General features: G+C 46.5%; 1 protein-coding gene across 5 annotated transcripts in view; it reads right to left on the bottom strand.

Annotated features, from left to right (window-relative positions):
* Positions 1-7328, bottom strand: part of LOC129867991 (peripheral-type benzodiazepine receptor-associated protein 1) — a 193517-nt gene extending 186189 nt beyond the window's left edge. For all 5 annotated transcript variants that reach the window (XM_055941528.1, XM_055941530.1, XM_055941531.1 and 2 more), the window contains exon 1: positions 5846-7328. In XM_055941528.1, the coding sequence (XP_055797503.1) occupies positions 5846-6184 (339 nt within the window). In that variant the 5' untranslated portion in view covers positions 6185-7328. The remainder of the gene's footprint in view (positions 1-5845) is intronic.
* Positions 7329-25434: the final 18106 nt, after the last annotated feature.

Genomic DNA, 25434 nt, shown 5'->3' with positions numbered 1-25434 from the left:
CTCATCAACATCACCTCACACAATAGACTCCTCCCTTCTCCTCATCAACATCACCTCACACAATAGACTCCTTCCTCCTCCTCATCAACATCACCTCACACAATAGACTCCTTCCTCTTCCTCATCAACATCACCTCACACAATAGACTCCTTCCTCCTCCTCATCAACATCACCTCACACAATAGACTACTCCCTTCTCCTCATCAACATCACCTCACACAATAGACTCCTTCCTCCTCCTCATCAACATCACCTCACACAATAGACTCCTTCCTCCTCCTCATCAACATCACCTCACACACTAGACTCCTTCTCCTCATCACAATAGACTCCTTCCTACTCCCTCACGCCTCCTGTATAATAAGCTGCTATTATGGGAAGTTTGGGGTTGGGGGCTATGTTGTCCCTTTCCACCCCTCCCCCACCCCATTAATTTCCCTTTCCACCCCTCCCCCACCCCATTAATGTCTCTTTCCACCCCTCCCTCACCCCATTAATGTCCCTTTCCACCCCCTCCTCCATTAATATCCCTTTTCACCCCCCCCCCTCCATGAATATCCCTTTTTCACTCCCCCTCTATTAAACCCCCCTCCTCCATTAATATCCCTTTTCACCCCCCTCTATTAACCCCCCCCTCCTCCATTAATATCCCTTTTCACCACCCCTTCTATTAAACCCCCCCTCTTCCATTAATATCCCTTTTCACCCCCCCCCCCCTCTATTAAACCCCCCCTCCTCCATTAATATCCCTTTTCACCCCCCCCTCCATGAATATCCCTTTTTCACCCCCCCTCTATTAAACCCCCCTCCTCCATTAATATCCCTTTTCACCCCCCTCTATTAAACCCCCCCCTCCTCCATTAATATCCCTTTTCACCCCCCCTCTATTAAACCCCCCCTCCTCCATTAATATCCCTTTTCACCCCCCCTCTATTAACCCCCCCTCCTCCATTAATATCCCTTTTTACCCCCCCTCTATTAACCCCCCCTCCATTAATATCCCTTTTCACCCCCCTCTATTAAACCCCCCTCCATTAAACCCCCCTCCTCCATTAATGTCCCTTTTCACCCCCCCCCCCTCTATTAAACCCCCCTCCTCCATTAATGTCCCCTTTCACCCCCCCTCTATTAAACCCCCCTCTATTAAACCCCCCTCCTCCATTAATATCCCTTTTCACCCCCCCTCTATTAAACCCCCCTCCTCCATTAATGTCCCTTTTCACCCCCCTCTATTAAACCCCCCCCCTCCATGAATATCCCTTTTCACCCCCCCCTCTATTAAACCTCCCCTCCTCCATTAATATCCCTTTTCACCCCCCTCTATTAAACCCCCCCCTCCTCCATTAATATCCCTTTTCTCCCCCCCTCTATTAACCCCCCCTCTATTAAACCCCCCCCTCCTCCTCCTCCATGAATGTCCCTTTTCACCCCCCTCTATTAACCCCCCCATTAATATCCCTTTTCACCCCCCTTCTATTAACCCCCCCATTAATGTCCATTTCCACCCCCGCCCCCTCCATTAATGTCCCTTTCCACCCCCCACCCCACCCCATTAATGTCCCTTTTCACCCCCCTCTATTAACCCCCCCATTAATGTACCTTTCCACCCCCCCCATTAATGTCCCTTTTCACCCCCCCTCTATTAAACCCCCCTCCTCCTTCTTTAATGTCTTCCCCTCCCATTAATCTCCTGTTTCATCTGGGATCAGGTAAAGGTCCATTGAGTGGCTGCTGTGTTCAATCAGTCTACACAGACCAGACTAATGTCTAACCGCTGGACCACTGAGCCCCACGCTGGGCTATTCATTAACACACCATGCTGTGGGAACACACACACACACACACACACACACACACACGGCTGGAAATGGTGATGAGGAAAACACACACACACACGGCTGGAAATGGTGATGAGGAAAACACACACACACACACACACACACACACACACACACACACACACACACACACACACACACACACACACACACACACACACACACACACACACACACACACACACGGCTGCCCGCTCTGCACCGCATGGAACTAGAGAATAAATTGTCATCTTAAAGACAGAGACCCTCCCAGCTAACAATACGCAGGGCCCACCCCCCCATCTTAAAGACAGAGACCCTCCCAGCTGAACAATACGCAGGGCCCACCCCCCCATCTTAAAGACAGAGACCCTCCCAGCTGAACAATACGCAGGGCCCACCCCCCCCCCCCATCTTAAAGACAGAGACCCTCCCAACTGAACAATACTCAGGGCCCACCCCCCCATCTTAAAGACAGAGACCCTCCCAGCTGAACAATACGCAGGGCCCACCCCCCCATCTTAAAGACAGAGACCCTCCCAGCTGAACAATACGCAGGGCCCACCCCCCCATCTTAAAGGCAGAGACCCTCCCATTGAGAAGGATAGGCACCAGCAGAGGTCAGCACCGCCATAACCAGAGAACGATAGGCACCAGCAGAGGTCAGCACCGCCATAACCAGAGAACGATAGGCACCAGCAGAGGTCAGCACCGCTGTAACCAGAGAAGGATAGGCACCAGCAGAGGTCAGCACCGCCGTAACCAGAGAAGGATAGGCACCAGCAGAGGTCAGCACCGCCGTAACCAGAGAAGGATAGGCACCAGCAGAGGTCAGCGCCGCCGTAACCAGAGAAGGATAGGCACTAGCAGAGGTCAGCACCGCCGTAACCAGAGAACGATAGGCACCAGTAGAGTCTAGCACCGCCGTAACCAGAGAAGGATAGGCACCAGCAGAGGTCAGCACCGCCGTAACCAGAGAACGATAGGCACCAGCAGAGGCCAGCCCCGCTGTATACAGAGAAGGATAGGCACTAGCAGAGGTCAGCACCGCCGTAACCAGAGAAGGATAGGCACCAGCAGAGGTCAGCACCGCCGTAACCAGAGAAGGATAGGCCCTAGCAGAGGCCAGCACCGCCGTAACCAGAGAAGGATAGGCACCAGCAGAGTCTAGCACCGCCGTAACCAGAGAACGATAGGCACCAGCAGAGGTCAGCACCGCCGTAACCAGAGAAAACGAAAGAGAGCAGAGACCACTGTTTCTCAATAAAATAATTTGCTTCAAAAATACTCCCGACCCCAACAGTCCAATGGGCTTTTAAATACGCATCCCTAAAAACCTGAGCAGTCTGTTTGCATTAGGCTGGTTGGCAACAGCTAGGCAGTGTTTCGTTCTAACCCTGGGTGACACATCCCCCTACGGAAACAATAAGTGCTCCTTGCCTATGGTTCAGCTCAAGAGATATTTGGGAGGGAGGGGAGAGTGGTCATAGTGGGGTCATAGGGCAGGGGCATGTCGTACTGCACACAGCTAGTCTCCTATTCCTCTCAGGGGACTCCCAAGGCTCACAAATTACTCAATCCCTCACTCTACCTCTACTCTTCATTCCCTCCCTATCTTTTCCTCTATCCCTCATTCCCTATCTCTTCCCTTATCCCTCATATCCTATCTCTTCCTCATTCCCTATCTCTTCCTTTATCCCTCATTCCCTATCTCTTCCTTTATCCCTCATATCCTATCTCTTCCTTTATCCCTCATTCCCTATCTCTTCCTTTATCCCTCATTCCCTATCTCTTCCTCTATCCTTCAATCCCTTCCTTCCTATCTCTTCCTCTATCCCTCATTCCCTATCTCTTCCTCTATCCCTCGCTATCTCTTCCTCATTCCCTCATTCCGTCGCTATCGGTTCCTCTATCCCTCATTCCCTATTTCTTCCTCTATCCCTCATTCCCTATCTCTTCCTCTATCCCTCATTCATTCTCTCTCTTCCTCTATCCCTCATTCTTTCTATCCCTCATTCCCACGCTATCTCTTCCTCATTCCCTCATTCTGTCGCTAATGATTCCTCTATCCCTCATTCCCTATCTCTTCCTCATTCCCTCCCTTTCTTCCTCTATCCCTCATTCCCTCGCTATCTCTTCCTCTATCCCTCATTCTCTCCCTCTCTATCCCTCATTCCCTCTATCCCTCATTCCCTCGCTATCCCTTCCTCTATCCCTCATTCCCTATCTCCGAGCCTCTATCCAGCTCTCCTTCCCCGCCTCCATCCCTCCTTCATTCCCTCTCTGCCTCCATCCAACCCTCCTTTCCTTTTTTGTCCTTCCATCTCTCCATCTCCGTGGCTCCATCCCTCTCTCTCAGGTCAGGGTTATACATCCGTCACTGTCTGTCTGGTTCGTGGTACCCACTAAAGCATCCCCCAAGTTCAATCCCTGTGGTGGTGACTGAGGCTGTTGTAATCAGGAAGTGTTGTTTTGCTGTAAGCTACCCAAATAAATCTCTCCACGTGTAAAAATATATGTCATTTCCTTCTCGTGCGATTAGTTCAATAAAAACACTATCAGGAATTCATTCCTATATGGGGGGAGAAAAAAACGGATATGTCCTGATAACAATTTCCTCTAAATGTGTTTTAGCAGCTGCTGCCAACCCTCAAATCCAATACAAATTAGCTCCTTATCTGAAAAGTTACTAGTATAACACACCAGATATTAAGGGACGCCAAAACGTACAGAATCAATCATTGATAACAAATAGTACAAACACTGAGTGTGTGTGTGTGTGTGTGTGTGTGTGTGTGTGTGTGTGTGTGTGTGAATAATATAAATATCCCTCAGCTCTTGTTTATCCTACTAGGTAACTCAACTCACTTTATCACCATTAAGTCCCTCACCCTACTAGTAAACACGGTGAAGGTACAGCGAGTAGAGACCAATTACATGAGGAATCCTGTAGGTTCCCAACTTCCCATATTGATTTTCAATGAAAGTCCATTAAGTGGATCCTGTGTTGTCCCACTTTAGGCTCTGCAGTGGTGTGAAATGTGGGTTGAGGTCAACACTCATGCTAAATATAGTAACTGCTATAGAAACAGTGTTCACATCACGGGGTGGCCTGCTATGCTGCAGCATTGGCCCAGCACTGACCCAGTACTGACCCACATTAAACCATACCAGTACTGGCCCACATCAAACCACACCAGCACCAGTACTGGGCCACATCAAACCACACCAGCACCAGTACTGGGGCACATCAAAACACGCCAGTACCGGCCCACATCAAACCACACCAGTACTGGCCCACATCAAACCACACCAGTACTGGGCCACATCAAACCACACCAGTACTGGGCCACATCAAACCACACCAGCACCAGTACTGGCCCACATCAAACCACACCAGCACCAGTACTGGCCCACATCAAACCACACCAGTACTGGCCCACATCAAACCACACCAGCACCAGTACTGGCCCACATCAAACCACACCAATACTGGCCCACATCAAACCACACCAGTACTGGCCCACATCAAACCACACCAATACCAGTACTGGCCCACATCAAACCACACCAATACTGGGCCACATCAAACCACACCAATACTGGCCCACATCAAACCACACCAGTACCAGCAGAAGTGTCAGTTCATTCATTGACAGACGAGCTAAACAGAGCTGCCTACGATAGCACTGACCCACATGAAACAGCAGGACAAAACTACAGCCAACCTGCATCATACTGGCTGTCAGACTGGAACTCAAGCAGGATCAGACGGGACGTCCATTGACAACCCAAACATATAGGCTTAACTGCCAGTATACTTTTGTAATGTCCTATGCACAGAGCCCCCGAGACAACTGGCTCATTTTTAAAAACGGCAGGCAACCTGCGTCAGACTAGCAATCAGACTTGCAGTTCAATCTAAATGACAGACCATCCAGGCATGTAACAGCCAGCACTTTGCAGTGGTATCTCAGTGCTCTAGGGTGTCCTACAGGTCCATAACACACTTTATTCCAGGACTTACCTTGCGAAACCCTCCCACCTCGCAGTCGTTGAGGTCCTTGTAAAGTGAGCTGTGCCTCTTGGGTGTCACAGGGGCAGTAACAGTGGTAGAGGTAGTGTCTAGATTTGCCTTGTCCATTGAGTCCCCATTGGTAGTTGTAGTATTATTACCATGCTCCTCTGTCTTAGTATCCCTGTCCTGCTGTATTAGGTTCTGCTGTCCTGGGGTCTCAGCCTCTCCACGGCATCTCCCTTCCATGTCTGTATCCGCTGTAGACACAGGCTGCTCCGCTTCGGGTTCCGGTGGCTGCTCCGGTTCGGGTTCCGGTGGCTGCTCGGGCCTGGTGCACAGGTCATACATCAGTCTGTGATGGAGGGGGTCGTAATTACCACGGATCCGTCGCCGCTGAGTCGACTTCAACGGAGAAAAATTTATAAATGTCACCCTGACACCCACTTCTTCTTTCTCTGCCCTTATTTTCCACAGCCTCCCTCGCCCCCCCCTCTCTCTCTCGCTCTCTCTCTCTCTCTTCAGGGAGAGTGGGGGGGTATGGGTAGTAATTTGGTCTGGGCTGAGGTTCAGTATCCGACACCAAAGCGATAGGATCAGTAAGCTGGGCTGAGGTTAAGATGTAATTACCAGGCTGATCAGTTACAGAATACAGTTTTTTACTGTCGCTAATTCTGACCCCTCAGATGTCGTTTTTAACAGTGACAGAAATAGCACGAGCTGGTACTGCCCTGTTTTGTTCCTTTAATAAAATATTAATGACAACAAGGGAGCGTCATTAACCAAGACAAAAAACCAGCTCAAGATAAAAGCTCTTTTAAAATGACAACTTTTAGAGGGGCTGAAAAACATGCCCGCGCTGACGTCTTCCACAAAAAAAAAAAAAGTTGACTTCCTGTGGGATATTTTGTATTCACGACATACACTTATTATGGTACTTCCATGCACAGATTCCAAACAAATGAAGCCCCTTTTCCGTTGAAATGATCCAGCGGGGATCATGCATTGATCTGATCAGTCCGTGATCTGATCAGAACACTGAAGTGTGCAGATTCCAGAGTCCTACTTTGCTATTGGCTGACTGAGTGAGACTGCATCGTCTTCCTGCCTCCCCACTCCTCCGTCCTCCACAGAGGGATGGATCTGTCATTGTCGCTTATCCACAAACGGTAACAGTGAAAGGCTAGTAATCAGTAGTCCGTCCATCCGTTGCTATGACGAGGAGCTTGACTCTGCCTCTCTCTGGGACAAACACAGTACAGAAGAAGCACTGCCGCTATACGGTACACAAGACCAGACGAGACAGTCTCTCTCCCTCTCTCTCCTCTGACATGCATCTGGTCTCCAGCTGTGCCTGCCTGCCTGCCTCGTTGATGCTGATGCTAAATCACTGCTCAGACAACGAGACTCAATGAACTGCCTAATCCCCGATTCCCATATAACAACATTTAGGTGAAGAAAGAAGACAAACTATGTGTGTGTGTGTGTGTGTGTTTGTGAGAGGAGGGGGTGGGAAGAAAGGGATTCTGTCCTCCTATCACATCAAAGCCTCTGGGAGGTGGCCAATCACGACTACAGCTCGAGCTGGTTGCCATGGAGATGACGCTGGAATGATGTTGGTTGCCTATTGATTGAAGAGGAGACACACACACACACTGCTATGAAGGGAGGCTGGCTGGATGAAGGCAGAGCGATGGCATACTGTGAGCGCGCACACACACACACACACACACACACACACACACACACACACACACACACACACACACACACACACACACACAGCTATGAAGGGAGGCTGGCTGGATGAAGGCAGAGCGATTGCATACTGTGAGCGCGCGCGCACACACACACACACACACACACACACACACACACACACACACACACACACACACACACACACACACACACACACTGCTATGAAGGGAGGCTGGCTGGATGAAGGCAGAGCGATGGCATACTGTGAGCGCGCACGCACACACACACACACACACACACACACACACACACACACACACACACACACACACACACACACACACACACACACACACACACACACACACACACACACACACACACACACACACACACACACACACACACACACAACCTCTATCGTTTTCTGCCACTGTATGCTAGAAATAAACGCATAAAGATGCACTATGCAGGAATCGCTCCGCCATTTCCTGGTTGCTAAAATTCTAATAGTTTGCTGAATTTCAGTTTATGCGACAAAATCATCGTACCAGCTTAACCGCTGTGAAATATCTTTTCCATCATCAACAAATTTGTATTTTCAGCTGTTTGATGTTTACAAAACCGAAAGTAATAAAACACAAAAACTAAACTTAAGTGAAGCATAGAAATAGCAAACATAGAACAGATCTACAGCTTCTTAAACTTGCTTTCAACGATACATAACAGATCTATAACACCCATTTCTAAGTCAGTAAAACAATTTATGATTGACATATGTAATGAATGACTGTCACAAAACATTGAAATATGAATGTACATTTTGATCTGATCTCGCCCACCGGCTCTCTGCCGAGAGATCTGGTTTTCAGAACGGGACTTGAAAGGAAGTCTATGGCACTTTTAATTGGCCGATATCTCAGTCCGTCAGCATCTAGAACCCTTAGAACCTCCCCTCTAGATGTCAACGTGTGATCAGAGCAAGTGATTGAACAAGGAAGTGAATTCAGGAAGTCGGAAAGTATGCGTTGTACGCCCGAACTTAGAATCAATTGGGCGCCTCCAAAAAAAACATGGTTGAGTGTAGATTTTCAAAATGTTTCAAAGTCCCATCTAATACAGCTGTAGCAGGCTTCTGAAGTCCCATCTAATACAGCTGTAGCAGGCTTCTGAAGTCCCATCTAATACAGCTGTAGCAGGCTTCTGAAGTCCCATCTAATACAGCTGTAGCAGGCTTCTGAAGTCCCATCTAATACAGCTGTAGCAGGCTTCTGAAGTCCCATCTAATACAGCTGTAGCAGGCTTCTGAAGTCCCATCTAATACAGCTGTAGCAGGCTTCTGAAGTCCCATCTAATACAGCTGTAGCAGGCTTCTGAAGTCCCATCTAATACAGCTGTAGCAGGCTTCTGAAGTCCCATCTAATAGAGCTGTAGCAGGCTTCTGAAGTCCCATCTAATACAGCTGTAGCAGGCTTCTGAAGTCACATCTAATACAGCTGTAGCAGGCTTCTGAAGTCCCATCTAATACAGCTGTAGCAGGCTTCTGAAGTCCCATCTAATACAGCTGTAGCAGGCTTCTGAAGTCCCATCTAATACAGCTGTAGCAGGCTTCTGAAGTCCCACTTTGTAGCACAGTTTTTCCAGGCTCTATACAGAGTAGAAATTGAGCCTGGTTAGTTGTGACAGAATATTTCACAAATTGAGGATATACGGTAGTCTCACTTTGACAGACAATTATGGTTAAAACAGACACACTGCTTCTTTAAGTATTGGAGCAGACAAACTGGCACAGGTAGAAAGGATCCCCACACATCAAAAGCCAGACTACAGCATTTCAGATATATAAACAAAGCTTTTTTTGTCATACGTGCATATACACACACCCACACCAGCAGTTTCAAATTGTATTAGTCGTATGTACAGGAAACACATGGTATACACCGTACAACAAAATGCTGACCTGCAGGTTCCTTCTGGACAATTCAACAACAATAAGAACTAATAAAATATTCAAATATGAACATAAAATGGCTCAGTAGAATAGAATAAACATTTTAGCATAAGTATAATACAGGAAGGCAGAATTTATAGTAGAATATTAAAACATGTATCAGTGAAGGGGAGAAAGTGTAGTGGTGTAAAGTAAAAATACTTTAAAGTACTTAAAAGTACTTAAAAGTACTACATAAGTCGTTTTTTGGGGGGGTATCTGTACTTTACTATTTATCTTTTTGGCAACTTTTACTTTACTACATTCCTAACTAAAATAATGCACTGTTCTGGGATTGTTCTGGGATTGATTATCACTTTTCGCACACCAAAGTACATTCATCTCTAGGAGACAGAACGCGTCTCTTTCCTGAGCGGTATGACGGCTGCGTGGTCCCATGGTGTTATTACTTGCGTTCTATTGTTTGTACAGATCAACGTGGTACCTTCAGGCGTTTGGAAATTGCTCGCAAGGATGAACCAGACTTGTTGAGGTCTACCATTTTTTTCTGAGGTCTTGGCTGACTTCTTTTGATTTTCCCATGATGTCAAGCAAAGAGACACTGAGTTTGAAGGTAGGCCTTGAAATACATCCACAGGTACACCTCCAATTGACTCAAATTATGTCAATTAGCCTATCAGAAGCTTCTAAAGCCATGACATCATTTCCTGGAATTTTCCAAGCTGTTTAAAGGCACAGTCAACTTAGTGTATGTAAACTTCTGACCCAATGGAATTATGATACAGTGAATTATAAGTGAAATATTCTGTCTGTAAACAATTGTTGGAAAAATGACTTGTGTCATGCACAAAGTAGATGTCCTAACCGACGTGCCAAAACTATAGTTTGTTAACAAAAAATGTGTGGAGTGGTTGAAAAACTAGTGTGGAGTGGTTGAAAAATTAGACTCCAATCTAAGTGTATATAAACTTCTGACTTCAACTGTACATTTGATACTTAAGTATATTTAAAATAAAATACTTTCAGACTTTTACTCAAGCAGTATTTTACTGGGTGACTTTCACTTGAGTTATTTTCTATTAAGGTATCTTTACTTTTACTGTGGACTCACTGCAGTCCCGTTGATATGGACGTGTTCCCTTCTCTGCTTCCTGAAGTCAACAATCGACTCCCTTGTTTTGCTGTCATTGAGGGAGATATTGTTGTCCTGGCACCAGAATGCCCTTTCACTTAACCCCCTTCCATATATGCCGACTCGTCCTTGTTGCTTATCAGGCACACAAACACAAACACAGTCGTGTGCCGTCATTGTTTAATAAGATTTTGTTCTTAACTGACTTGCTTAGTTAAATAAAAGTTAAATCAAATAAATTAAAATGATCCTACAGCTTCTTCAGCTCCAATGGAGCTGGCTGAGATTCATATCCCTCTGAGCAAATAAAATAAAACCATTGTCACATGCGCCGAACAACAGGTGTAGACAGTTCCCAGTTCAGCCTTATGGGCCTTGTTTTTATAGTGGTAATATAACAAAGTTTTTTTGTATTGTGGTCCATTTTCAAATCAAGTCCAATTGTATGTCACATGCGTTGAATACAACAAGCCATTTCCCAACAATGCAGTCATTTAATATATATATTCTTTTTTACATAAACATAAAAAATCAAATATTAACACAATAAAATAACACAATAAAATAACGAGGCTATATACAAGAAGTACCGGTACTTAGTCAGTGTACTGGGGTACGAGGTAGTTGGGGGATTGAGGTATAATGTACATGTTGGTTTGGTTAGGTGATTGATTGAAGTACTATCAACATGTAGGTAGGTGGTGTAGTACTATAAACATGTAGGTAGGCGGTGAAGTACTATAAACATGTAGGTAGGGGGTGAAGTACTATCAACATGTAGGTAGGTGGTGAAGTACTATAAACATGTAGGTAGGGGGTGAAGTACTATAAACATGTAGGTAGGGGGTGAAGTACTATCAACATGTAGGTAGGTGGTGAAGTACTATCAACATGTAGGTAGGTGGTGAAGTACTATAAACATGTAGGTAGGTGGTGTAGTACTATTAACATGTAGGTAGGTGGTGAAGTACTATTAACATGTAGGTAGGTGGTGTAGTACTATAAACATGTAGGTAGGGGGTGAAGTACTATTAACATGTAGGTAGGTGGTGAAGTACTATTAACATGTAGGTAGGTGGTGTAGTACTATAAACATGTAGGTAGGTGGTGAAGTACTATCAACATGTAGGTAGGGGGTGAAGTACTATAAACATGTAGGTAGGGGGTGAAGTACTATCAACATGTAGGTAGGTGGTGAAGTACTATAAACATGTAGGTAGGGGGTGAAGTACTATAAACATGTAGGTAGGGGGTGAAGTACTATCAACATGTAGGTAGGTGGTGAAGTACTATCAACATGTAGGTAGGTGGTGAAGTACTATCAACATGTAGGTAGGTGGTGTAGTACTATTAACATGTAGGTAGGTGGTGAAGTACTATTAACATGTAGGTAGGCGGTGAAGTACTATCAACATGTAGAAAGGCGGTGAAAAGCAGAAAGTCTTGGTAGCCTTGTAGCCGTTTCCTGCGGTCATAGACCAAAAGCCCCCATCTGCTATCTGCTGCTATCCCCTCTCTTTGGCCTCATGGGTGGAATGTTGTTCATATTTTTCATAATTAATACAGAGTTTAAAAAAAAAAAACGTACAAAAATCTGGTGTTTCTATGTGAAACGGTTTTGTTATCTTTCAGTCTTCTGCGATGTATATTAAGTGTAATATTGGCATGCAATGTAACGGTCGTCATAGTCGTTCTCCTCCTCAGACGAGGAGGAGCATGGATCGGACCAACACGCGGAGTGGGTAGTGCTCATGATCATTTATTAAAATCGGAGCTGAACACTAACATGAAACAAAATAACAAAAATGAATACAACCGACAACAGTCCCGTGTGGCACGGATACAAACACGGAAACAAACACCCACAAAACACACGTGAAAACCAGGCTGCCCAAGTATGATTCTCAATCAGCGACAACGATTGACAGCTGCCTCTGATTGAGAATCATACCCGGCCGAACACAAACATCCCAACATAGAAAATCACACAGACAAAGCCACCCAACTCACGCCCTGACCAACTAAATACAAGACAAAAGAAAACAGGTCAGGAACGTGACATGCAAACACAAAATGGATTCACATTTCACCTCTTTATCTATGTTACAGGTGCGTCACATCCGGGTAAGCATGTTCTTGTTTGCTTATGGCCTTATACAGATTGTTGAGTGCGGTCTTGGTGTCAGCATCGCTTTGTGGTGGTAAGTAAACAGCTACGAAAAATACAGATGAAAACTCTCTAGGTAAATAGTGTGGTCTACAGCTTATCATGAGGTACTCTACCTCAGGCGAGCAGAACCTCAAGACTTCTTTAATATTAGAGATTGCGCACCAACTGTTGTGACTGAAACACACCCACCCTCCCCTCAGCTTACCAGACACAGCTGTTCTGTCGATGTATTGAAAAAACAGCTATATTTATATTTTTCATGGCCTTGTTCAGCCAACATAAGATATTACAGTTCTTCAGATCACATTGATAGGAGAGTCTAAAACAGAGCTCCACACAGTTTATTTCAAGTGATTGCACGTTCGCCAATAGAACGGAGGGTAACGGCGACTTATCTCCTCGCTGTCGCAGTCTCGTTAGATGTTCTGCAGGTCAACCTCTAGCGCCGTCGCCACCTCCTCCGAGTGACAGGGAATATGTCCTTCGCCTCATATTCGTTGAAATATAAGTCCTTATCCAAATAAAGGTTAGTCATCACCGCTTTGATGTCCAGAAGCTCTTTTCAGGTCATATGAAACGATGATCCTACATGTACAAAGACATGTAGGATCACCGCAAAAATAGCACAATTGGTCAGGAGGCTGTAAAACGGCAGTCATCCACTCCGGCGTCATTCCTTCAAACAGAGAGGGAGACAGTAACCCCGGGGGGGAGATTAACACAAACCCAGGCAGACTCATAGCCATGCATGAAGCACGAACAAGGCAACAGCACAGACTAATTGGGGTTAGGTGCTGAGGCCAAACCCTGCCCTGATTTATAGCAGGCAGCAACCTGCCGAGTTAGGTAGAGTTATAGCTGAATGGAGAGTTGTAACTGAAAAGTTGCAGTGGCTGTCCAATGGACATGAATCTCATTCCATGGGAAAGAAATGACATATCAAAAGTTATTCCAGTTTGGGAGTTCTATGTGGATGAGTATATCAGGTCTTTCCCCAGATTTTGAGATGCAGACAGCCTTTCCATATTTGCACAGTACTGGGCACGCAGCAGGTGTTCAGTAACCTATAACCTGGCCCAGGACATGGTCACTCTCCTATCCCCAAGCAGCTCTTAACCAGAGAGACGTGCCTGCGGATCAAATCGCCCCATTAAGGATTCACCTGGTTTAATCCTACATATAATGCCATGGGGTCAACATGTTTACAGGACACAGATGATCCAGTAATAGAATATAAAAATATGGCTAAAAACAACATCATTGAAATAATGGAGCAGCCAACCAGCATGTAATATTACTGACTGTAGCCTTGTACAACAAACTGGTTGTGAATTTAGGGTGCAATATTTGGCAACATATCTATTTAACCAGGTAAGAACAATTTGTTATTTACGCGGGCGACACTGGGCCAATTGTGCGCCGCCCTATGGGACTCCCAATCACAGCCGGTTGTGATACAACCTGGATTCAAACCAGGGTGTCTGTAGTGAGGCCTCTAGCACTGAGATACAGGGCCTTAGACCACTGCGCCACTCGGGAACCCTCGATTCAATAAAGTATTAGCCAATTTCTGCATCATTCAACACTCTCCCATATCTCACCAACACTTTATTTGGAGGCAAGGCCAGGCATCTATTTCAGCGACAGATATTAGAATCTCCCTGATAATAAATACATTAGACTACTAGTTCACTTGGGGACCCTATATTCTGGTCTGTGCTATAATAGCAGAGCTATAAATTGAGCACTGCAGGAGTAATAAATAGTTTCCTGTTATCGTCACAGCCAGCTGTAGGAGATATGCATCACCATTAGTACTGTATGGAGAGCTGCTGCTGCTATCTGCTGCTATCTGCTGCTGCTATCTGCTATCTGCTGCTGCTATCTGGGGCTGCTGCTATCTGCTGCTATCTGCTGCTATCTGCTGCTATCTGCTGCTATCTGCTGCTATCTGCTGCTATCTGCTGCTATCTGCTGCTATCTGCTGCTATCTGCTGCTGCTGCTGCTGCTGCTATCTGCTGCTATCTGCTGCTATCTGCTGCTATCTGCTGCTGCTGCTATCTGCTGCTGCTGCTGCTGCTGCTGCTATCTGCTGCTATCTGCTGCTGCTATCTGCTATCTGCTGCTGCTATCTGCTGCTGCTGCTATCTGCTGCTATCTGCTGCTGCTATCTGCTATCTGCTGCTGCTATCTGCTGCTATCTGCTGCTGCTATCTGCTGCTATCTGCTGCTGCTATTTGGGGCTGCTGCTATCTGCTGCTATCTGCTGCTGCTATCTGCTATCTGCTGCTGCTATCTTCTGCTATCTGCTGCTGCTATCTGGGGCTGCTACTATCTGGGGCTGCTATCTGTTGCTGCTATCTGGGGCTGCTGCTATCTGGGGCTGCTGCTATCTGCTGCTATCTGCTGCTGCTGCTATCTGCTATCTGCTGCTGCTATCTGGGGCTGCTGCTATCTGCTGCTGCTATCTGTTGCTATCTGCTGCTGCTATCTGGGGCTGCTGCTATCTGCTGCTATCTGCTGCTGCTGCTATCTGCTATCTGCTGCTGCTATCTGGGGCTGCTGCTATCTGCTGCTGCTATCTGTTGCTATCTGCTGCTGCTACCTGGGGCTGCTGCTATCTGCTGCTGCTATCTGTTGCTATCTGCTGCTGCTATCTGGGGCTGCTGCTATCTGCTGCTATCTGCTGCTGCTATCTGCTATCTGCTGCTGCTATCTGCTGCTGCTATCTGCTGCTATCTGCTGCTGCTATCTGCTATCTGCTGCTGCTGCTATCTGCTGCTGCTATCTGCTATCTGCTATCTGCTGCTGCTATCTGCTATCTGCTGCTGCTATCTGCTGCTATCTGCTGCTGCTATCTGCTGCTGCTATCTGCTATCTGCTATCTGCTGCTGCTATCTGCTGCTGCTATCTGCTATCTGCTGCTGCTATCTGCTGCTGCTATCTGCTGCTGCTGCTATCTGCTGCTATCTGCTGCTGCTATCTGCTATCTGCTGCTGCTATCTGCTGCTGCTATCTGCTGCTGCTATCTGCTGCTGCTATCTGCTATCTGCTATCTGCTGCTGCTATCTGCTGCTATCTGCTGCTGCTATCTGCTGCTATCTGCTGCTGCTATCTGCTGCTATCTGCTGCTGCTATCTGCTGCTATCTGCTGCTGCTATCTGCTGCTATCTGCTGCTGCTATCTGCTGCTATCTGCTGCTGCTATCTGCTGCTATCTGCTGCTGCTATCTGCTGCTATCTGCTGATATCTGCTGCTGCTATCTGCTATCTGCTGCTATCTGCTGCTATCTGCTATCTGCTGCTGCTGTCTGGGGCTGCTGCTATCTGCTGCTATCTGCTATCTGCTGCTGCTGTCTGGGGCTGCTGCTATCTGCTATCTGCTGCTGCTGTCTGGGGCTGCTGCTATCTGCTGCTATCTGCTGCTATCTGCTGCTGCTATCTGCTATCTGCTGCTATCTGCTATCTGCTGCTATCTGCTGCTATCTGCTATCTGCTATCTGCTGCTGCTGTCTGGGGCTGCTGCTGCTGTCTGGGGCTGACAGATTGTGTCTTGGCTGACTGGAGACCTCATGCATTTAGAATGGGCAGTTATAATACACAGCAGCATGGTTTTGACTACCAGTAATGAATCATGACTGTGTGTGTGTGTGTGTGTGCGCGTTTGCATGTGTGTGTGTGTGTGTGTGTATATCCACACACGTTTTACTATACTTGTGAGTACCAGACGTCCTCATAGGAATAGCAAACCAACAAAAACAATCTGAGAAGCGAGGACCTTTTGTTGGTCTTCACCTGTATAAAAGGTTATTTAAGGCATAGGGGTTAGGAATTAAGGTTAGAATTAGGGTTAGGAATTCAGGTTAGGCTTAGAATTGGGGGTTAGGAATTAGGGTTAGGTTAGGTTTAGAATTAGGAGTTAAGGTTAGGGTTTAGAATTAGGGTAAAGGTTTAATAGTCAGGATTAGAATTAGGAGTTAAGGTTAGGGTTTAGAATTAGGGTAAAGGTTTAAGAGTCAGGATTAGAATTAGGAGTTAAGGTTAGGGTTTAGAATTAGGGTAAAGGTTTAAGAGTCAGGATTAGAATTAGGGGTTATGGAAAGGATTTTGAATGGGAATCAATTGTTGGTCTGTAAAAAGTCCTCACAAGTATAGTAAAACAGAGATCTCTCGTGTGGGTCTCTCCCATGTCTAGTATTGTGCAGGCCTCTCCCATGTCCAGTATTGTGTAGGCCTCTCCCATGTCCAGTATTGTGTAGGCCTCTCCCATGTCCAGTATTGTGTAGGCCCCTCCCATGTCCAGTATTGTGTAGGCCTCTCCCATGTCCAGTATTGTGTAGGCCTCTCCCATGTCCAGTATTGTGTAGGCCTCTCCCATGCCCAGTATTGTGTAGGCCTCTCCCATGTCCAGTATTGTGTAGGCCTCTCCCATGTCCAGTATTGTGTAGGCCTCTCCCATGTCCAGTATTGTGTAGGCCTCTCCCATGTCCAGTATTGTGTAGGCCTCTCCCATGTCCAGTATTGTGTAGGCCTCTCCCATGTCCAGTATTGTGTAGGCCTCTCCCATGTCCAGTATTGTGTAGGCCTCTCCCATGCCCAGTATTGTGTAGGCCTCTCCCATGCCCAGTATTGTGTAGGCCTCTCCCATGCCCAGTATTGTGTAGACCTCTACCATGTCCAGTATTGTGTAGGCCTCTCTCATGTCCAGTATTGTGTAGGCCTCTCCCATGTCCAGTATTGTGTGGGCCTCTCCCATGTCCAGTATTGTGTGGGCCTCTCCCATGTCCAGTATTGTGTGGGCCTCTCCCATGTCCAGTATTGTGTAGGCCTCTCCCATGTCCAGTATTGTGTAGGCCTCTCCCATGTCCAGTATTGTGTAGGCCTCTCCCATGCCCAGTATTGTGTAGGCCTCTCCCATGTCCAGTATTGTGTAGGCCTCTCCCATGTCCAGTATTGTGTAGGCCTCTCCCATGCCCAGTATTGTACAGGCCTCTCCCATGTCTAGTATTGTACAGGCCTCAGAGAGGAACTGTTGTCATTTACAATGCATGAAAAAATACATAAAAACACCTATGAAAAGAAAAATGTGGTTTCTTGTCTATGTAACAGACATTTGGGAACCTGAAGGAACGAAATCTCAGCCTTTCGACGTTAGTGAGTTCAAGAACTGGGAACTAACTAGCTCAGACTGGGTTTTTATTTTTTTGGAACGGTCTTCCAACTCGGAAACTGGGTCGCTGTCACGCCCTGACCAAAGAGAGCCCTCGGGGTTCTCTATGGTGTTTTAGGTCAGGGTGTGACTAGGGGGATTTCTAGTGAGTTTATTTCTGTTGGTGTATGTGTATGGTTCCCAATTAGAGGCAGCTAATAATCATTGTTGTTTTGAAAATAAAATGTGGACCTCTACTCACACTGCGTTTTGGTCCAGTTATTTAAACGTGACAGTCGCCGACTTTCCGACTTGGAGATCACTGACGCCAGGATTTGACTTCGTATTTTTCAGAGTTCCCAGTTGTCTTGAAAACCCCATAAAACTCATGGTAGGTTACCCTTCGCCAGCTCATATCTGTGTGAAGTTGGATTCAGTTGTAACGGTTGTCCTCCTCCTCTTCATCCGAAGAGGAGGAGCAGGGATTGAACCAAAATGCAGCGGATTGTGAAGACATGATTTTTAATAAATTAAAGAAGGGAAACACGAAAACGAAATACACTTGACTAATTAACAAAATAACAAAGCGGTGTAGACAGACCTGGACATACGAACTTACAATAAAACACAAGAACGCACGAACAGGAAAAATAGCCTACACATAAAATGACGAAGAACAAACAAACCGAACAGTCCCGTATGGTGCGACAAACACTGACACAGGAGACAACCACCCACAACGAACACTGTGAAACAACCTACCTAAATATGACTCTCAATTAGAGGAACGCCAAACACCTGCCTCTAATTAAGAGCCATACCAGGCAACCCTAAACCAACATAGAAACAGACAACATAGAATGCCCACCCAAACTCACGTCCTGACCAACTAACATATACAACAAACTAACAGAAATAGGTCAGGAACGTGACATAACCCCCCCCATAAGGTGCGAACTCCGGGCGCACCAGCACAAAGTCTAGGGGAGGGTCTGGGTGGGCATCTGACCACGGTGGTGGCTCAGGCTCAGGGCGAGGTCCCCACCCCACCATAGTCAATCCCAGCTTGCATCTCCCCCTACAAATGACCACCCTCATCTTACACCCACTAAATCTCTTAGGTAACATCGACACATGGGGCAGCACCGGGATAGAGGGATAGCTCAGGACAGAGGGATAGCTCAGGACAGAGGGATAGCTCAGGATAGCGAGGTAGCTCAGGATAGAGAGGTAGCTCAGGATAGAGGGGCAACTCCGGACTGAAAGGCAGCTCCGGACAGAGAGACAGCTCTGGACTGAGGGGCAGTTCTGGATAAATAGCCGCTCTGGGCTGAGGGACAGCTCATGACTGGCTGACGGCTCTGAACGCTCATGGCTGGCTGATGGCTCTGGACGCTCATGGCTGGCTGGCGGCTCTGGCTGCTCATGGCTGGTTGACGGCTCTGGCTGCTCATGGCTGGCTGACGGATCTGGCTGCTCATGGCTGGCTGACGGCTCTGGCTGCTCATGGCTGGCTGACGGATCTGGCTGCTCATGGCTGGCTAACGGATCTGGCTGCTCATGGCTGGCTAACGGATCTGGCTGCTCATGGCTGGCTGACGGATCTGGCTGCTCCTGTCGGGTTGGCGGATCTGGCTGCTCCTGTCGGGTTGGCGGCTCTGGCAGATCCTGTCTGGTTGGCGGCTCTGGCAGATCCTGTCTGGTTGGCGGCTCTGGCAGATCCTGTCTGGTTGGCGGCTCTGGCAGATCCTGTCTGACGAATGGCTCTAGCGGCTCCTGACTGACGAATGGCTCTGACGGCTCGGGACAGATGGGCGGCTCTAATGGCTCGGGGCAGACGGATGGCTCAGATGGCGCTGGGTAGACGGATGGCTCAGATGGCGCTGGGTAGACGGATGGCTCAGATGGCGCTGGGTAGACGGATGGCTCAGATGGCGCTGGGTAGACGGATGGCTCAGATGGCGCTGGGTAGACGGGCAGTTCAGGCATCGCTATGCAGACGGCAGACTCTGACCGGCTGAGGCGCACTGTAGGCCTGGTGCGTGGTGCCGGAACTGATGCTACCGGGCTGGGGACACGCATCTCAGGGCTAGTGCGGGGATAAGGAACAGGGCATACTGGACCCTGGGAGCGCACATTAGGCCTAGTGCGTGGTGCCGGAACTGGTGGTACCGGACTGGGGACACGCATCTCAGGGCTAGTGCGGGGAGCAGCAACAGGACGCACAGGACTCTGGGGACACACAGGAGGCTTGGTGCGTGATTTAGACACTGGTGGTAAAGGGCTGGAGACACGCACCATAGGGCTAGTGCGTGGAGGAGGCACTGGTTGTACTGGGCTGGGGACTGTCACAGGAGAGTTAGTACGTGGGGCTAATATAGGAGGTGCAGGACTAGGGAGGCGTACAGGAGGCCTGGTTCGTGGGACTGTCATTCCCAGACGGTTAGCACGCACATCAGGACGAGCATGGAGAGCTGACTCAGGTAACCTCACATCCCGCACACGCTCTGTCGGGTGGATCTTGTGCCTCACGCACCAACACAGCAGCTCCCTCATTTCACTCTCTTCCAACCTCCCCAATAAATCCTTAACAGTCTCTGCATCATTCCCATTGCTCACCTCCAATATCAGCCCGACTGGCTCAGGTTCCCTCTTAGAGTCCTCACGGGTAGCACGGGAAGTTGACGCAGATCTCCCATCTGGACTCGCCACACTCCCCATGAGCCCCTCCCCAAGAAATTTTTGGGTATTACTCACGGGTCTCCAGCCTTGCTTCCGTGCTGCCTCCTCATATCGCCTCCTCTCGGCTTTCGCTGCCTCCAGCTCTTCACGAGGGAGGCGATATTCTCCCGGTTGTGCCCACGGCCCCTTACCATCCAGTATCTCCTCCCATGTCCAAGAATCCTGTGTAGGTGGGTCCTGTTGCCGCTTTACATGCCGCTTGGTCCTGTATTGGTGGGTTATTCTGTCACGATCGTGTGGAGGATTGACGGACCAAAACGCAGCAGTAGGAAAATAAGCCATATTCCTTTTAATGAATACGAAGGCAAAACGAAACAAAAACACTTATACACTAAACAAAACAAGAAAACGATCGTGAAGCTAAGAACGAAGTGCACACACAGGCTACAAACGTATAACATAGACAATTACCCACATCAAACGAAAGCCTATGGCTACCCTAAATATGGCTCCCAATCAGAGACAACAGAAATCAGCTGTCTCTAATTCGGAACCCATTCAGGTAACCATAGACTCTCCTAGACAACTACACCAACATAGACACAGCTAGACACATGCACTCAACACAAACCCATACACTACACCCAACACCCCCTTTACCATATAACCACCCAAAACCGATAAAACACAAACATTCCCCATGTCACACCCTGACCTAACTAAAATAATAAAGAAAACAAATAATACTAAGGCCAGGGCGTGACACAATTAGACACATACAACACAGAGTTACACATGGAATAAACAAAACATAGTCAATAATACAGTAGAAAAAAAGAAAACAAAAAGTCTATATACAGTGAGTGCAAATGAGGTAAGATAAGGGAGATAGGCCATGGTGGCGAAGTAATTACAATATAGCAATTAAACACTGGAATGGTAGATGTGCAGAAGATGAATGTGCAAGTAGAGATACTGGGGTGCAAAGGAGCAAGACAAATAAAATAAATACAGTAAGGGGGTGAGGTATACAGATGGGCTGTTTACAGATGGGCTATGTACAGGTACAGTGATCTGTGAGCTGCTCAGACAGCTGGTGTTTAAAGCTAGTGAGAGAGATATGAGTCTCCAGCTTCAGAGATTTTTGCAATTCCTTCCAGTCATTGGCAGCAGAGAACTGGAAAGAAAGACGACCAAAAGAGGAATTGGCTTTGGGGGATGACTAGAGAGATATACCTGCTGGTGCGGATGCTACGAGTGGGTGCTGCTATGGTGACCAGTGAGCTGAGATAAGGCGGGGCTTTACCTAGCAGAGACTTGTAGATAACCTGTAGACAGTGGGTTTGGCGACGAGTATGAAGCAAGGGCCAACCAATGAGAGTGTACAGGTCGCATTGGTGGGTAGTGTATGGATGGCACTGTGATAGACTGCATCCAGTTTGTTGAGTAGAGTGTTGGAGGCTATTTTATATATGACATCGACGATGTCGAGGATCGGTAGGATGGCCAGTTTTAAGATGGTATGTTCGGCAGCATGAGTGAAGGATGCTTTGTTGCGATATAAGAAGCCGATTCTAGATTTAATTTTGGATTGGAGATGCTTAATGTGATTCTGGAAGGAGAGTTTACAGTCTATCCAGACACCTAGGTATTTGTAGTTGTCCACGTATTCTAAGTCAGAGCCGTCCAGAGAAGTGATGCTGGACGGGCGGGCAGGTTTTACTTGCATTTAAGAGCAGTTGGAGGCCACGGAAGGAGAGATGTATGGCATTGAAGCTCGTCTGGAGGTTAGTTAACAGTGTCCAAAGAGGGGCCAGAAGTATACAGAATTTAATTTGCAATTTAATTTGCAATTGACTGTCACAGCCCAATATTAAAAGTATGTGATGTTGAGTTGAAAAGGCAAGCAGAAATACTGTTACAACATTTTTCAATTGACTGACATAGCCCCAAATAAAAAAGTAATCATTGGCTGTTAATTACATAATTTTTCACAAGAATTTTAAGATATCAAAATGGGGTCATGGGTCCAAAAAGTTTGCCTTTACTTAAGTATAGAAACAGATATCCACCACACTTAGCCCAAAATTAAGTAAGGCGTCTCCTCGTCTCTTATGAAAAGGTGAGATGTCTGTGCACTAAACCACATACTATTTAGGCCTATGTAGGCAAATACTGAAGCTTGGTGACATGTGGGAAGCAGGTACTTCATCCAAATTTGCTTCACTAAATATTCATCAGAATATATGGAGTCCCTAAAATGTTATGTTTCTTCCACTTATTGGGAATTGGATGAATATTTAGTAGATTTGAGTTTAAGTGAAGTGCGACTTCAAAAGGCACTCTGCTGTAGTTACCTTTCTGACAGTTCAATATTTCACTTCAATAGAAATTATAATGTTCCTGATGTTGCTTGCTGTACTCAGTCATTTATTTATTTATTTCACCAGGTAGGCCAGTTGAGAACAAGTTCTCATTTACAACTGTGACCTGACCAAGATAAAGCAAAGCAGTGTGACAAAAACAGAGTTACACATGGAATAAACAAGCGTACAGTCAATAACACAATAGAAAAAAATATATATAGTGTGTGCAAATGAAGTAAAGAGGTAAGGCAATAAATAGGCCAATAGTATGTAATTACAATTTAGCAATTTACACTGGAGAGATACAGTTGAAGTCGTAAGTTTACATACACTTAGGTTGGAGTCATTAATCTTGTCAATATGGGGGCGCTGTTTCCACTTTGGAAAAAATCGGGCCCAAATTAAACTGCCTCGTACTCTATTCTACATCGAACAATATACATATTATTATTACTATTGGATAGAAAACACTCTCTAGTTTCTAAAACCGTTTGAATTATATCTGTGAGTAAAACAGAACTCATTTTGCAGCAAACTTCCAGACAGGAAGTGAAAAATCTGAAAACGAGGCTCTGTTCCAGGGCCTGCCTATTGAATTGCCTTATATTTATGGATATGCATGCACTGCATACGTCTTCCACTAGATGTCAACAGGCAGTGGAAGGTGGAATGGGGTGTCTAGCTCGATCTGAGGTCGAACAAGAGCTCTTGGAATGACGTGTCCAGAATTTCCTTTGTCTACCTAGGCGCGGGAAGTACCTCCATATTGTCTTATGATAAGCGTTCGATATACACGGCTAATATCTCCGGCTTTGGTTTTTATTTGATACAAAAACATCATAAAGTAGGTTTTTTCAACCGAGTTTCATCAGGTTATTCAACGTTTAATGGGACTTTTGGAGTTTTCCGTTCTCTGCGTCGAGAGAAATTGTGAACGTCATCAACATTGGCTAGCCTTGTGGAGCGAATTCGACGGGAGAGAAGGACATTCTAAAACCAAACAACAATTTATTCTGGAACTAGGACTCCTTGTACAAGATTCTGATAGAAGCTCAGCAAAAGTAAGAACAATTTATGATGTTATTTCGTATTTCTGTGGAAAATGTTGAGTCCTATTATTCGCCCTTTTTGCGGGCGCTGTCTTGCTATAACGTAAGTTGTTTGTTATGGTAAAGTTATTTTAAAAAATCTAACACGGCGGTTGCATTAAGAACTAGTGTATCTTTCATTTGCTGTCCATGTATTTTTTAGTAAAATGTATGAGTTCTTTGGTTAGATTAGGTGAGTGTCCAAACTAGCTCCGGACAATTTGGTGAATCGATGCTACATATTCACAAAGTATAACCACTGTTTGCTGCTCTAAATATGCACATTTTCGAACAAAACATAAGTGTATTGTATAACCTGATGTAATAAAACAGTCATCTGATGAAGTTGGTGTTTGTTCCAATGGTAAATGACGAGACAGAGACATTCATGCGAGTAACCAGCCTTGTTCTGTACATCATGACACTTCCGGGTATCTCAAGCACCCCGGTATAAATACATGAGTTGCAGTAATAAACATTTACCAACAGATGGCATCACTGTGCCATCTTAAACCCATAACATCTTCCCTTTAATAAAATAGGACAGGAGGTGTCAATTCATTAACAAAACAAACCTAGTAATAGTTTCCAACATGAACAGTTTAGTTTTTTTTTTTTTTTTTTTTTCTCAGATAACAACTTAACACATTTTGATAGTCTCTTTACTTTTTTTTTTCTTTTAATCTCTTTCTGTCAACCCTGATGGGAAACCTACAGATTAAGTCTTTTTGGTGGCTGAGACAAACGCCCGTAGCGTGAAAAGACAGGGGGCTTGTCCGCGAGGACTGCGGGTTCCCGCACAGGCGTGTCACCTGACTGTCTAAGAGGAGTATTGATGGGCGAGGGAGCAGCCGACCTGTGATCACCTGGCTCTTCGCCCAGTGCCTCAGGCCCCATGTGACTTGACCTGTGATCACCTGGCTCTTCGCCCAGTGCCTCAGGCACCATTGCTGGAGTTCCGTCTTTTGTCATGCGACCCCTTTGACCATCAGGGTTCTGAGTAGGTGCTGGCTCAGCAATCCGAAGGTCAACCCTGTTGCGACGGTACAATGATCCATTCACTTCGACCAAGTAGGAGCGTGGTGCCACTTTCTGTACACAGGATCCGAGTCTCCAGAGGCCCGTCCGGTCCCCTGGTAGTGGCTTCATTCGCACCGTTTCACCCACCCTGAGCTCAGGTAAGTCTTTTGCTGATTTGTCGTAGATGAACTTGGAGACCTGTCTTCTGTGACGTAGCTTCACCAGCACGTCAGTCACCACACAGGGCTCCAGGAGAGTGTTGGCTACTGGCAGAGCTGCTTTTAAGCGCCGTGCCATGAGGCGCTGGGCCGGGCTGCTATCCATGCCTTCTGTCGGGGTATT

Source organism: Salvelinus fontinalis, chromosome 13, assembly GCF_029448725.1.
Source record: "Salvelinus fontinalis isolate EN_2023a chromosome 13, ASM2944872v1, whole genome shotgun sequence".
NCBI classification, from domain to species: Eukaryota; Metazoa; Chordata; class Actinopteri; order Salmoniformes; family Salmonidae; genus Salvelinus; species Salvelinus fontinalis.
The sequence above is the reverse complement of the archived record's forward strand: the minus strand, read 5'-3'. Positions and strand labels throughout refer to the sequence as shown.